The sequence below is a fragment of the Chaetura pelagica genome, unplaced genomic scaffold, assembly GCF_000747805.2.
Source record: "Chaetura pelagica isolate M959 unplaced genomic scaffold, ChaPel_1.0 scaffold3, whole genome shotgun sequence".
Classification (NCBI taxonomy): domain Eukaryota; kingdom Metazoa; phylum Chordata; class Aves; order Apodiformes; family Apodidae; genus Chaetura; species Chaetura pelagica.
In genome coordinates this window covers 16605337-16621374 of record NW_009952974.1, presented here as the reverse complement: position 1 = coordinate 16621374, position 16038 = coordinate 16605337, and the positions used below count along the sequence as shown (strand labels likewise).

General features: G+C 39.6%; 1 protein-coding gene across 1 annotated transcript; it reads right to left on the bottom strand.

Annotated features, from left to right (window-relative positions):
- Window positions 1–2911: 2911 nt before the first annotated feature.
- On the bottom strand, window positions 2912–13884 carry CD28 (CD28 molecule). The gene is made up of 4 exons (XM_009996199.1): window positions 13830–13884; window positions 7014–7367; window positions 5754–5857; window positions 2912–3052 (listed from the first exon to the last, which is right to left on the bottom strand). The coding sequence occupies exons 1-4, from the start codon at window positions 13882–13884 to the stop codon at window positions 2912–2914; spliced, it is 654 nt and encodes a 217-aa protein (XP_009994501.1).
- Between the last annotated feature and the right edge of the window lie 2154 nt (window positions 13885–16038).

The following is a 16038-nucleotide window of genomic DNA, read 5'->3' as shown; positions in this document are numbered from 1 at the left end:
CAGCAGGATTATATTGGTGTTTAAATTAAGACCTGTGTGCAAGGCAGAAAACCCCATTGAGCTCATACTGCCCTCCTTGAGGGCCAGTTTCCAAGTTCAGAGCAGCAACAGATGGAGGTTTCTCTTTACATCATCATGTAAACTGCATATACAGCCCAAAGGCAGGGCCAGGGAGGGCGAGGACTGTCCTGGCATGTTATATACATTTCCTAAAATCAGATGGAATAAATTAGGATTGCTGTTTGTCATATACACTAATCCACATGTGCAGAGCCAGACTCCAGGTTTAACTGGCTTGCTTCTCTGAAAACATTTTATTTTAGTCCCTTACAGTGGTAGATAAAAGGTATTTACTGGTATCTCATCTCCAACAGTCTGTAATTTGTGTCCTTACAGTGCTTTACTATAAGTGATATCCATTTTACCACAGTGCTGTGGCCTCTTCTGTTGTGCTTCTCATTTTTTTTCATTATATGTTTAGGTTGTTTCCTTATATCTCTCTTTTTGGTCAGTGAAATTAATTAATACTTGTTCCAGATTTTCCAGGATTTACTTTCCAGTATCATGTTCTGGGAGCTATCAGTATGTTTTAAATATGGAAATTACAAGAGTGTTAGGGGAAGGAAAGCAAACTATACCAATATTTGCTTTAGAAAGTAATACTTTCCTCTGACTAGCTGCAGGCCCAATGCATTTATTCAGGATTTAATTTGCTGCATCTATTTAATAATTTTTAAAGGAGATTGCAAAAAGTATAATAAAACTCTAAGGAATATTTAAATAAATAAATATAAAAATATGCATCTAGATATATCTATATGCAGTTTAAGCAAAGAATGCTTACCCTGTTTTGTGCTTTTGATACATGTTTGCCATCTCATCTTACATTTGAATTAGAAGATGTGATTTTTCACAGTGCATTGTAATCAGAGGACTTGTTAATGTGTTACACAATGACAGCACTGGTAGATGCCGTGAAGGGTGGCGAGGCAGTGCTGTACCCTGGCAGACTGTGCCCAGCCCACTGCTCTCTACCATGAGTGGCTGGATGCCTCTGGCACTCAACCATCCCCTTCTCCCCTCCAAGTGAGAAGGGAAGTGGCAAGGTGTTTGCATCCTCTCAGTCTGTGCCAGTCATCACAAGCTTTTAGGTTGGATGAACTGACCCAGAGCACAGTCCTGTGCCAAATACAAAAAATTGACTTGTGGCAGTGGGTGCTTGGGCCTCACTTGTCATTGCCATTTTGGGCACTGTGCCCAGCCCTGGCAGAGCTGTGCCTGGCTGGGAAGACAGCAGGCACCTCACCACTGCCTAAAGGTGGTACAGCACGCTCCAGGAATGGTGATATGACTCAGAATGAATGGTGAGGGGCTCAGTCAGCAAACTCAAGTAAAACTTCCAATTTGGAAGTGCTGAAGTTTTTTTCTTTGATTAAGATGTCAAAGCAGATTGTTGCCACACTTCCACATCTCTACTTTTGTTATGATTCCTCAAAAAGACAAAGAACCATCTCATCCGAGTTTGGAAGAAAGTAAAACTTGTACTGTCCCAGTTTTATTTCAAGTTGGGAATATGGATTTGTCTTTCATGTAATTGTTTATTCAGTAGTCCCTATAAAATATACTTCATCTCCTCAGTATGAAAAGGGATTTCATGCTAAGACAACCCCAATTACAGTTCACAATGTCTTGTTTATGTAAACATGCTTAATTGAAGGAATGATGCAAGTTTTGCTGAAGACTTTGTCCTACTTCAGCATGGAGAATTCCTGAATAACATATTTAGATAGAAAAGCAGCCTCCAGTTAACACAAAGTTTTTTGAAGTCCACAGAGCAGTCCCTGCAGGTGGCCTAGTACTTGCAGATCCTATTCACAGTGGTGGGAGTGGAAGACCTTCTCACACTTCAAAAATTAGGTGCTTACAGGAAAAAAATTCAAGCAACCTTTAGTTACTCATAACTGGAGCCAATTTTTGACAGATCTATCATACAATCTAGGAATTTTTAGGAGGACTCAGCAGAGTGTGTTTTGGATAGAAACAAAAACTCAGAAATGGAAGTAAAGCTAAATACGACCTCTGCGTCTTCTAATGCTTCCCGTATGACTTCGTGTTCCCGTGCTGTAGGAGGCAAACAAAACAGAAATGGGAGTTCTTCATGATGATAACAGATCTTTCTTCCTCTCCTGCTTGTCTTGTTTTGTCTTCAGGTTGATTACTTTTCCACTCTGTGGAGCTGCTTGGTCATGACTTCAAGTGGTCTTATAAACATTACAAAGTGTCCAACCTAAAGACTCACATGTTGAAAGTTTAGTAGTTTTCTGTCAGCTTGATTTGTCCTCACAGCCCATTTATGCTATAGCCTTCAGGCTGACTTTTCCGTCTTTCTTCCAAGCATGTGTTTTGAACTCCAAATTGTGTCCTGTTCTTGTAGGGTAGAAAATATAGGGGTTTTTACATTTTGCCATATTTAACAGCAACAACAGTTTCCTAGGACTAGCCATACAGGAAAGGAAATGGAGGGTTAAATCTAAGGTATTAGTTATTGGGAAAGGTCAGATGTTCCAGTTCTCCCAACAGCTGAGCAAAACCACAGGTGTTAGGAAGGCTCTGATGTCTGATGCTGTCTTTCTGTCTTACCCACTGACAACCCTGAACAGAAGTTGTATCTCATTTTCAGCCATCATGAAGAACAATCCTTTTTTACTTTCCTTCCCCCTTTTTATGCTTGTTTGTTGTTTATATTTTCTTTTAGTATAATATCAAAGTGTTGCCAATACTTGCTATGGCGTATGTATTCACGATCAATAACCACAGACATGATTAGAAAATGAGTGGCTGTCCTTCCATGTCCTAGAGTAAATGACTGCCTAGAAGCATGCAAGGCCAGTGGTGCTTCAGCTGGTGGGTGTCATGGCTGCCAGGACCGATAGGCAGTGTAGTCTCGTGTTGGAGCATAGGATGGGTAACCTTTTTTCTTCTGGTATGGTGGGTGCCGGGGAGTCATGTTCATGTAGTCACTCTGATGGTACATACGCTTTTTTGATTTTTGCTGTCAGAGAAGGGGAATAGTAAAAACATACCTGCAATTAGACTGTCCCACCTGGGGTGAACATTCAAGAAAGGAGAAGAAACAAAACGGGGATCCTTTGAGCAGAGGGATTTTGACTGTTAATAAGACCTCAGAAAAGTTAGTAATCGAGTTGATTAATTTTTCCTTGTTTGAACTAATAAATTGTCTTGCCCAACTGCTGACAATTCTGGCCCTAGGTCCTGGTTCAGAGAAGGAGGCATATTTAAAAAGCAGCCTCAGGTTTAAATACATTTACAGAAGAATTAGAACACATGTTTTTCTAAAATAATCTATGGAATTTGCCCAACCTGAATGTGAGTCTCCAGCTTATCTGCTGAGAGATTTACAGTGTTAGTTATCCAGGTAAAGGAATGCTGTAAACCAAGGATACAAACTGATGCCTCTCACCACCAATTCTCAGCTGTGAAATGACTCAGCAGAAGCAATACAATCTGAGTAGTGATGGCTGTCCTTATTTATTAGGAGGAAAAAAAGAAATTAGCTTAACTCAAACAGAACAAGAGCAGGAAAAATCAGCCAGGTTCTGTCATGGTTTGCCTGCCATTTACAGCAGGAACACACAATGCACATGTTGTTCTGAGCCTTCCTTCAAAGGGGCAAAAAAAAATGGGAGCTGATGTTAATCTTTTATCTGTCTCACTGTCTGGGCCTCAAAAGTCTCATTTCTGCTGTTGAATTCCTGCCTTATAATGCCTCTGTGAGACAAGCGAGACATCATCTCTTTCAGAAATAAGAGTGGCAGAAGACAGGTGAAATAATTTGCCTATAATCACAGAGGAAGTTTGTGGCTACTGCAGCATTTGAACCTCTGGCTGCTGCAGGCTGTGCTCAAGGTTGGTGTTTTTCTCTAGTTTAAGGCTTTATTGACTGGGGGCTAGGTGAAGTGCTTCCATGCTTTTTTCTTAATACTAATCATACCTTTTTTTGCAATCTCCTTTTTCCTGAAATGTCTTTCCTATGTATATATTTGAAAATGCTGCAATATACTTGTAATGCTGTGGAATTGGAGGAGCTCTGCATTAGAAAGTCTGATGGCAGAGTGGGACAGATACTGTGAAACATTTCAGGCTTTTTTATATTGATGTTATATATATGCAAGGTGTTGAATGTAAGATACATACTGCTTCATCTATGTAATAGAGCTGATGAATGCTTTACCTGTATGTGTTCACCTAAAAAGTAATTTTGCATGGGATAAAGACATTTTGTTAGCATGAGTGAGTGCTAGACTGTTCCAGGATCAAAGACTACTTTTGGAGGGGAAAGCAATTTTCCTTAGGGAAGGACTGTATGAAAACAGACAAACCTTTACCTGCTTTTAGGAACTCAAGTGAAGCATTGCCATTGCTATGGCTGTCAAGTATCATATTTTCGGACCTTTTTTTACAATTCGCAATGTATTCTGAGCAGCTGTATTTGCCTTGAGTAACACTCTAAATACATCCACACTTGGAGTACATATTGTCAGGAGAATACCACCATCAGCAATAACATTGTGATGGTAAAAACAGCACACGTAACAATGCAGCCTTGTCACTCTTGCTGGGGGCAGACATGTTAGTAGCAGAGTGTGTAGCCATGAGGTACCAAATGAATATAGCAGAGAGAAAAATGTTCAAGTTCTAAATGGTGGATTTGAAGCTACAGTATCTCATCAGGACATAACTACTGTAGCACAGCAGTGCAACACCAGCAGCTGTTTGCTGTAATCCTCTCAGCTCTCTTAGGAGTCAGCCTCTACAATGCACCATTTGATTGTTTTCTGTTAGAAATAACCATATATTGAGCAAGAGTATTTTTGTGAAACACTTACTACATCTCAAGTTTCAGCTAGCAGTGAGAGTGACTTTATGTGTACATGCAATATTTAACCTGTCAGGGACTCTGGGCCTTTCATACAGACTACCTCATAATGTGTTGAAAATCGCTATTTAACAAAAAGGTACAGGGGAAGGGCAGAGTGCAAGGAATAGAGCTCTCTATAGTCATTTTTCAAGTCTTTCCCACACAGAGTAATTAGTGTAAATCAGCTCTGGGAGATCATGATCCTAATATTTGTCTAGGAATATGTTCTTCTGCTGCCTCTGCATTATGCCTCATTCTCTCTTTACTCCAGCAGGCAGAACTCAGAACTGGATGAGACCTGAGCCGCCAACTCTCCAAAGATTAGAAAGCAAAAATACTGAGCCATAAGACTGTCTCAGCTTTCTTAGGGTTAATATACAAAGGTAGCCAAGGGACTACTGAGATCCCAGTGCTCATATTCCTTTGCAGTCAACCTGTCAGAAATAGAGTGTACTTGAGGGAATTGCTGAATAGGCACAAGACATTGGTGCAGATGGTCTTGGGCCAACTGGAAGTTCCCTAAAGATTGCTTTACTGTAGGTGAGCTCCTTTTGTCACTATTGCTGGTGTGCAGGGCACTGCCAACACAACGGTATTACTGTTTGCTTTAGGACTCTATTGCAGAGGCCCGACTTCCCATCTGGAGACCATCTGCTGTTTCAGGTCTTTTGGGGCATAGCATAGCTGGCTGAAGAAGCACTGTGATTCTGAAGTGAGTGGCATCAGTGAGTTTGTGGTAAACATGGCAAGTATAGCCTGAGAAATTAACTAGTGACAAAAAGCATGTTGAGCAAAGAATATAGTAGTTTCTTACCCAGTAGATAATAAAAACTGCAGTTACTATTATACTGTAGAAGCCAAGAACTCCAGTCACTGCCACCATAATCCACAAAGGAATTGGAGACTGGATGGGTGTCTCTTTAAGGGAAAGAACAAATAAAACTTTAAGCATATGAAAGCAAAAACCTCAGTCTCTTATTTACTGCTTGTTACAATATGCTGTTTATATTAACCATTGTTTTAAGATATCTTCTTCAGGACATCAGGAGTAGGAATATAGATTGACCAGGCAATCCAACACCTTTTCTTTTCTTTTCTTTTCTTTTCTTTTCTTTTCTTTTCTTTTCTTTTCTTTTCTTTTCTTTTCTTTTCCTTTCTTTTCCTTTCTTTTCCTTTCTTTTCCTTTCTTTTCCTTTCTTTTCCTTTCTTTTCCTTTCTTTTCCTTTCTTTTCCTTTCTTTTCCTTTCTTTTCCTTTCTTTTCCTTTCTTTTCCTTTCTTTTCCTTTCTTTTCCTTTCTTTTCCTTTCTTTTCCTTTCTTTTCCTTTCTTTTCCTTTCTTTTCCTTTCTTTTCCTTTCTTTTCCTTTCTTTTCCTTTCTTTTCCTTTCTTTTCCTTTCTTTTCCTTTCTTTTCCTTTCTTTTCCTTTCTTTTCCTTTCTTTTCCTTTCTTTTCCTTTCTTTTCCTTTCTTTTCCTTTCTTTTCCTTTCTTTTCCTTTCTTTTCCTTTCTTTTCCTTTCTTTTCCTTTCTTTTCCTTTCTTTTCCTTTCTTTTCCTTTCTTTTCCTTTCTTTTCCTTTCTTTTCCTTTCTTTTCCTTTCTTTTCCTTTCTTTTCCTTTCTTTTCCTTTCTTTTCCTTTCTTTTCCTTTCTTTTCCTTTCTTTTCCTTTCTTTTCCTTTCTTTTCCTTTCTTTTCCTTTCTTTTCCTTTCTTTTCCTTTCTTTTCCTTTCTTTTCCTTTCTTTTCCTTTCTTTTCCTTTCTTTTCCTTTCTTTTCCTTTCTTTTCCTTTCTTTTCCTTTCTTTTCCTTTCTTTTCCTTTCTTTTCCTTTCTTTTCCTTTCTTTTCCTTTCTTTTCCTTTCTTTTCCTTTCTTTTCCTTTCTTTTCCTTTCTTTTCCTTTCTTTTCCTTTCTTTTCCTTTCTCTCTCTCTCTCTTTCTCTCTCTCTTTCTCTCTCTCTTTCTCTCTCTCTTTCTCTTTCTCTTTCTCTTTCTCTTTCTGTCTGTCTTGAAAACAAACTGCCTCAAGCCCTCTTGCTGGGAATGGGTATAGGGAGGATACCGGCCTACAGAGATCTTACCTGTCACATGAATGACAGTCCCATTGCTCTTCTCATTGTAAACATATGGGGGTGGATACATGGCCTCAATTTTGCAGAAGTAGATGTCAGTTTGGCTGGCACTCAAATTCCAAAGATTGAAGATGACTTTGTCTTTATCATGATGCCCCTGGCAGTTGAATTTTTTAGTTGAATTACTGATAGTTTTGTTTGTGTTCCATGAAATAAAGCAAACTTCAACTGCACTGTCTGTTCCTTTGCGCAGCGAAGCTCGAAATTCCTTCCCTGTTCCATTGTATGTGTAGTTGCAGACTAGAGTTGCAGTTTTGTTAGCTACAGTGAGAAAAGGATGCTGAGACACTAAAATCTTGTTTTCTGGAAGGGATGAGAGGGAAGAAAGTGAGAAAAACACTTGTTTATAAAATGCAGTATAAGACTTCAGAACCACATATCCTTCTGTGCAACATTTCTCCGTATGTCCTCTGCCCCTCTGATGCTCCCTGCTAGGGAGTATGTAACCATCAAGTTGCAGAAGCAGTTTCTGACAGGACCTCTTGTTGCAGCAATCCCCCTATATATAAATAATTACCTAGTCACCAGGGAAGAGTACAATGTCAAGAGAGTTTTTCTTCAGAGCCAGAACACTAGATCAGAATGTGGCCCATGTGATTAAGATTTAACGTCAGAGCTCAGAAAGCTACTCTGTGTGTGTATGTATAAATCCACATTAGTCTATCCTTTCCTTAGCAAGCAGATTTCCAGGGGACATTATGGAGTGAAAATTGTGTTATTTAAATGCTTAGTTTAGCAGTCAGATAAACTAATATAATCTATATATTTGCTTCTTAATCCAAGGACAATTTTGAGAAGTTTGCAGGTGCAATTTGCTGAACCATTTCAAGGTTTTGGACCTAAAAGCATGAACTGCTATCATTTTAATGCAAATTAAGTAATTTCTCAGCTAGCAGCTATAGTAGATTCTTTATCTCTCAAATAACTTAAGAGCTGATTAATTTGACACTGCATTGGCACTTAGCTCTTGAATGGCCTGCAAAAAAAGTGTGTCACATGAAGGTATAATTCAATTTGAATTGGGTGGACTGATACATAAACAGGAGATGTTTTCTGACATGTAGACCTCTGTGCTACCATCTGCCAAGCAATGAAACACTACAGGGACTATGCAGAAAGACAACTTCTTCCAGCGAAAATCATCCTGTATGAATGAGGCACTACTTTTCAAATTATGAGCCCTAAGTGAGAGAGTGGGAGTTTTGACTGGGAACTTGTTAGAACTAAGAACAGCCCTTTTTATGTGTGTCTGATTGTATAGATCTTCATGCAAGCTCAACTCATATGAGGCCTTAGTATCCTTTTATAGATCACTGAGAATTGCTGTGGTTGTAAGAATGACAGTTGTATCTTTTGTCCTCAAAGGCTACTGCAAATCTTGTATTCTTTTTACTTAATCAATGTAAGAAGACTTAAAGGCTAATAAGGGAAATGGAATGTAAAGAAAGCCAGGCCCAGAATGTCCATAAAACTAGTATTTCACCATGTTTAACAACATTAAGGAACAAATGGCTACATTTAGTGTGTTCACACCTGCATAAAAAGATGGAGTATCTCAACCACTTTAGTAGGATACTCCCTTAGGATGAACATAATCCAGGGAGTAAACACAGAGAGATGCATGAGAATGGTAGGGTGTGGGCCATAAAAGCAACCTACAGCTAACAGGTTCTCCAGTTACCAGTCCAACCCATGAAACTGCTGAAGTTTTCCTTTTCTCACTGAAAGTCTTGTTTACCAGCCCTTTCTTCTCATGAGAGCAAGAACACATGAGACAGGGAATGCTCTACTGCCTCATCTTTAGCAAACAAAAATTGTAGTCCGTCCTTCTTGTGTCTTTTTATTCAACATAGTTAGTGTGGGGGGTAAAGCAGAGCTTGTCACAGCTCTGAAATCCCATGTTCACAGGGAACGCAAACACTCAGAAACTTTGTTTGGGTAAAGGATGAGAATTTCCAGGCTTTCCAGTAGAAAGAGACATGGATATTGGAATCATGAAACTGAGTGGCAGTTTAGTAACAGACAAGGCTACTTGAGATGCTGCCTGTGGTGAATTTTCATTGAAATTAAGACATTTCAGCAAAACATTTCGGTTTCATTGAATCAGCATTTTCCGACAAAAGCTCTCGCATAGGCTTATAAGGCATTCTAGTAGGGTGTGAGGCTTGGATTCCACCCCTTTAGACAAGGTACTTGATCACATTCTTGTTGGCCAGAATACTGATCTTTGGCCTAAGCAGCAATGTACAAGTCTGCCATAGAATTGTTCTATGTTTAGAACAGCAGAATTCTGTGCATCTCCCCTGAGAAAGAGTTATTCTTCTGAAATGCACTGCAGTAGTGCCCACCACTGCAACCGTGGTTGTCACACAGACTGAATACGCCTTCAGAAAAGGCTTTTTCTTTCTGAGTTTAGAACTAAAATAGGCACCCCAGAAGACATACTTGCAGATGCATTACACTTCAGAAAAATGCTTGCCTGTTTTTCACTGCAGGTATTTACAGAAAGGTAATGGATGTTTATTGCTCAGCCTCATCAGATTTTTGCTCTGGCCAGAGGAAAAACAAACACTGGAAGTCTCATCACTGAGGGACCACAGTCAGACATTATTTAGACTTGACTGCAGATCCCAATGACTTAACCCCACCTCTTACCGTTGTCAGCTAATCTAGATCCCTGATGTACAATATATGGCTTCATGCCCTGAACTCCACTATTTATCTACAGCTTTGGTTGCTTTTTCTCCTTGCCATCATATTGTGCTAATTGGCAAGCAGTCTCTTTCGATACACGCACCTAAAGAAGTAAATCCCTTATTTCTGCCTCTTGGATTTATAGCCGAGTTTGTTTGCCTTGGCATGCAGGCTGGGTGTTGATAACCCAGCCTTGTGCTGCTGGTATTGGGGTGCAGGATGGCTGAGCAGTGGGAAAAAGTTTATGTGTGGATTATTGAACAAAAACTATTTAAGCTAAGCACCCAAATCCACTATCACAAAGTGACTCTGCTAGTTCAAATATAAATTGATTGAGGGAGATCTTATGTTTTTCATGTATAGGAATAAGCATCATGTGAATTGGTTGGGCTGCAGTGACAGGAGGGACAAAACACGCTTTACCCCTCAGGCTTGTTAGGCTGTGCTGTCATCGTCCTTCTCTGGGCTTGGATTTTTTTTTTCATTTAAGAAAGTCAATAATGCCAAAATGTTCATTAGTTTCATGGGGAAAACAGAGTTAAGGCCAAACATCCCTTACTTCACTTGTGATCTGAGTAGGTTTTGATTATATTCTTAGTAGGATCTGGACCATTCTGAGCAAACATGGTCTTTTGCCATCACAGACAGTTTTTCTCATAAGTGTCACTCTAGGTTTGTTACAATGTTGAAACTCTGAAACATTTAGTATGTTTCCATTAGTGTATGCTTTCCCCTGAATAGGGTTATGATTACTATTTCCAGAGCAGTATTCAATCATGCTGCGTAGTAATAAATATATATATCCTCAGCCTTACCCAGCCAAGAAAATGGCAGTTAAGAAAAATCATTTTCTACAGTTTCAGAAAGCTATAAAGTCTAACAGTGTAAAATAATTTAAGTCAATGTGCACAGGCTACAAGGTTTCTTAAGATCTTAGAATTTATATGCAATGGTGTGTAAGACCTCTAAATGTTTGTTTAACTTTTTTATTCCTAATTTGTTGTGCTAGGTGTTTGTTATAATCACATGAGAGGGTTTTTTGCATAATGAAAAAAAACACAACATCCATATGTAACATGCATAAAACACTGACTATCTAATCTTGGACCTCCAATACAAGCAAAACTTCTTACATTTCTTTCTTTCTTTCTTTCTTTCTTTCTTTCTTTCTTTCTTTCTTTCTTTCTTTCTTTCTTTCTTTCTTTCTTTCTTTCTTTCTTTCTTTCTTTCTCTCTTTCTTTCTTTCTTTCTTTCTTTCTCTCTTTCTCTCTTTCTCTCTTTCTCTCTTTCTCTCTTTCTCTCTCTCTCTTTCTTTCTTTCTTTCTCTCTCTCTCTCTTTCTCTTTCTCTCTTTCTCTCTTTCTCTCTCTTTCCAAGAAAGTGAAATAGAGATGACAACATGTGGAAAATAACTATTTTGAGGGTTTTCTTCCAGAACTCTCCGTGAATCATCATCAACTATTGGAAAAAAAAAATAATAAAATTCTGCTAAAAATATTTTTTTCCCTCCTTTCTTTCTTTTCTATTCCAGTTGACTTCAAGGAGCTATAAGCCAGAGCAAGGAATCTGGGATAAATTGGGATTTCTATAAGCACAGTAGAGAAATGGCTCACTTAAGTCCCTGGGGCAACAGGGGAAAACCTGAAAGGCATTTATTTAGTCCACAAACTGAAAGACACACAACTATGTTATAAACAAAGCTATTCTGTTTTTGTTGCTACTGGTCTGCAGTTCAGTTACCTTTACTGTTCTTTCCCAGGTACAAGAGTCTTTCTCATTTACTGTGGTTTTAGGTCACCCACCTGTGTGTATAATGTGCAGCTGGAGGAATCTGCTCCTTCTAGCCATTATAGGCTTGCTTTCTGCTAATCTTTCCTGCGAGTACTGCAGGAAGCATAGTACTACATAAAGCCCAAGTGACACTCTTGCTGTACTCAAACCCAGTGTGAGCAGAGGACTTCCTTGTCAGTTTGTGATTTATTGGGGTTTTGTTTGTTGTTTTTTTTTAAACAAGAATCTGTTGATGTCATCCTAATCTCAGCTAACCTTGCCTCATACATCTTCTGCATTCTGGTAACCTTAGTGGGCTAGAGGTTGATTTTCAACACCCAGAGACCATAAGCCAGAAGGTTATGCAGATAGGAAAAAGATGAGGTCGTTTGTGGTATGCTGCAGTGGGAACACATTTCTGTTACTTATTTCACAGAATACATGCAACAGGCAACTTGATCTAGCTGCCTGTCTGACAGACCATAGCAGGATAATTATTTAGCCAACCAAAAGAGGAGAGGACAACAAAGTTTGCATGTGTTAGTGTTGCTGCAGAAGGGAAACAAACAAACTGATCCTTTAAATCCCTTTTCATGATTCAAACTCAACCTGCGGCACTCACTGGTACAGTCTAACAGCAGGGGAATAGGACAAATTTGGTTGTCTTCCACAAAACAAAATACCTGAGGCCTGCAATACAGTTTGTGGCTTGAGAAAGTCCTTCGGGGTTTTGACCTGCCTTAATGTTTTCCATGTACTAAGTATAATCATCTCAATAAAATGAAGATGAAAGGTGGAGAAGAGAGCTGAAAAAGAGATGAGAGCCCTCAGAAGCAACTGACCACGTGTGTTTCTCTTTAAGCAGCTGAACAGTGATTGAAGAAACTCAAGTTCTTCATCCAAAGCAAGCGTATAATTGTCTATGCAGTCATGGCATAACCCGTGTCTGATAAGCACACACTATATTTTGCTGCAGTTCAAGAGTTCTTTAAAAGTTGTTCAAACCTCATGGAAATGTTTTTTAAAACTTTTAACTGACTGCTGATACTGGAACCAGTATCTTCTCTGAGAAACCATGGGCCTACTGTGGAAATAATAATGATATTGCAAACATGGAATTATAAACATGAAAAAAGGACAAGGAACAAAAAGCCTATGATCTCTTAAAGAAATGCAGATCATGGTGTCATGCAAATTACAATGTCTTCATTGAGAAAGACAATTATAGAAAAAGAAGGCAGAAATAAGGAAAATTAGAATAAATTGTGTATCTTGAAATTGAAAAGGCAACTCTTTGAAGATGTCCTATATGTCAAAAGCTTTTTACTGGAAAACAGATTTTTGTTTCCATCTCTAACTTCCCTGTAAAATACAAAATGCTGATATTTGGAGAAGACCCAGTAGCAACAGCTCACAGGCCAGTGGTTTGAAAAATTATCTGTCTCAAGATTATCCTAGCAAAAGCCATCATCCTTTGCTTTGCTTTGCATTTTGCTGTGCCCCTTGGAAAGATATGTGAACTCTGAATGAATTAACACTGCATGAGCAAGACAACACCAAGATGAAATACCCTCAGCCACAACTACTGAAGATTCAAAAAAGATTAACTAAGACTCAGGATTTCAAAATCACAAATAGACATTTTTTGTTATTGAGGATCTTTTCAGAAAGAAGGTAGATATCTAGTAAGTATCAATAAACCACTAAACAAGGCAAAACTCAGAAACTTGGCAATTACCATCCTGCCATCTCTGTGCTCCGTAAGCAACTCTGCTTTTGGTCCTTTTATTGTCTAGTTCTGTGAGGATGTGGCTGGGCTTAGCTCTGCAGCCCATCACACCGAGCCAGGCCATGATGGGACCTGGAGTTTTGCACAAGAAACTTGAGGATGGTGAAAAAGCTGCCCTAAAAGCGGCACTGGCACCAGGTCTGCTCTGCCCCCTGCCCTCAAAGGAAAGACACTTGTGAGCAAAATTTGTAAAGCCCACAAGAAAGGTGAAAGAAAACACCCATCTATCTATGCATGCAATTTCCAAATGCATCAAAACAGAAGTCAAATGAAAATAAAGCTCTTGGGTCTTATCTTGGAGGGATATTCATGGCAAGAAAAAAAATCAGCCTCATAGTTACATCAAGTTGATCCATGTGCAGTCTTAGCAGTATGCTTTGTCTCTCCCCTTTCCCCCAAGCACAGAATAATTTGTGCAAAGCTAATTTTAAAGCTATCCTAGACCTTCTCCCCCCAGTGATCAAAGTGATGAAAAATAGTGGAAAGGATTGAAATGTGAAGGGGTTTTGTTACCTGTCACATCAGCAGAGGGGATGAAGCAGAACACCACGAGGATCCCCAGGAACATGGTGCTAGTGGTGACCCCAACACCTTTTCCCCACCCTCTCCAGGCGCTGCTGTGTCTCCCAGGGCCCCACACCACCAGCCTTACTTCCTAGTGGGGCCAGGCTGCACCCTCGGTTGCTCACACAACTTCTCTCCTCCTCCCTCTGCAGCACCTGATACACAGCCGAGTGAAACCACTGTAATGGCATCACTTGAACAGGAAGTTACATTCTTTTATGACTTTAGCCTTAGGAAGTTGCCTCTGCAAAGCTCAGAAACACCTAAAAGGTGGTGGAAGTCCTGCCTTTCAAAACAGGGACTCTCATCCCCATACTGCAAAACGTGTGCTTGTCTGGGGCTCTGCAGGGTTGCTCCTATCAGGGAGGAATGGACTTCCCTAGAGATGCAGCACTGTTTCTTTTTTATCAAGACTACATACAGACATACACTGTTCCCATCATCACAGTAGAAGCAAACAGCAGTTGCCAAGTTCCAGGTGGTCAAACCTGGCCCCTCAGGAAGTTACATGCTCAGAAGGCTCCATCTCTCCTCACTCAGAGGAGCAGAAACCTTCCTCTTTTGGCCTGCCAGCTTGCCTCTGCTTGTCTTCCCAGCCTCTGGGAATGTGGACATATTTTGGCAGTAGATTATCTAAGTTTGCTCATTTTAATTTTTCTCTATCTGCTTGCTTGCCTAAATGCAGACCAAACAGCACAAGCAATAGTGACCTGGTATACCTTCCCTTTTTGTAAAAAAAATCCCGAATTATAAATTAAGGCAACAGTAAGCCAGTTGATGTCTAAGTAAAGGCAGCATTCAACAAGCATACTGTTCAATCAGTGGTTTTACTAGAGGTCTTTATATGTAAAGTTTTTCTCTTCAATTTAGCTGGCAAATGCTTGCTCTTCTTTGCCCTACAAACTCAAAATAATCTCTCTCCTTGAAACAGTAGGATTGTGAGAGCCAGTTAATGGCATTTATAACTGCGAGGAACTTTGGTTATTAACTCTTTACTTTTATCCATCAAAGTAGAACTGTTTAACTCTATCAACGCCTGTCTTTATCTGTGATTTATTTGAGAAGCAGGAAGACTTTCAAGAAAATTGGGCTTTTGTCGAAAGGGATGAAGAGCCATGAACTGTCTTCCTTTTCTCTTAGTGTTTGAGGTCTTCAGGCCATGTTATATCAGAAATTTCTTATGCAATCTAGGAGCAGATTTAGCTGGTATATCCATTTGCACTCTAGGAATTTTAACAATATTATTTTGTTTAGTAATCAGTGTAAATTTCCTGAAATACTGAAAGTTTTGGAATTTCTTTGTACTTTAGAAATAAAAAAAAAAAGAGAAAAGAAGTCAGATTGCCTCTTTCTTAGCCCATTTTTGGGGTTTTCTAGATAAATATCCTGAAACTTTCTTTGAGTCATATGAATGTACCTGCAGCTATCAGTGAATTAGTCTTATCTTAATTTGCAGTGAGAATCCCCCAACAAAGTTACAAAATTGAGTACCTTTTTGCGGAGTGTCCCGTTTCCAAGATGAAAACCACTGTTGTCACATCTTCTGGTTCAGGTAACTGAACCTGCGCAATGTTTATCAAGCCTGCTGCATACTTCAGCATCTGGCTGTCTGATCCGTTCTGTATTTGGGATACAGACTGCACAGAGACTACACTATTCTGTCATCTCAGAATTAGCAGAGAGAGAGCTACTGTCATTCATTTCACTGGCATATGTTGGCAAAAGGTCACCTTTCAGATGGAAACATGATTGTGGAAACAGTTGTGTAGGAAGAGACTCTGCTCCAGAAATACCACTAACAAAAAACCAAGAGGGAACAGTGTACTCTCTCTTCAGTGTGGCCTTGGACCCATTTAATCTCTTCTCTTATTTCTCTTCTTGTGTCTCTCCCATGAGAACAGACCAAGGCACTGATTGCAAACCGGGACTGGACTGGACTGGTGGAAGAGAAGAGAGGGAAGAGGGGCCACTGAGAGATTACCCACTGTGGCCCTGGAGGACAAGCTATGATGTGTCATTTCTCTCTGTGCTGATCAACAGCATTACTAGTATTGCTCTTTCCAGAGCCTTTGGTCCTTCAGTCATGTTTTTAGTTATGCCTAACGGTTTCCTCTTTGATCCCTGGAGTAAGGAAGAACTTCCCCCCCCCTCCCCCCCC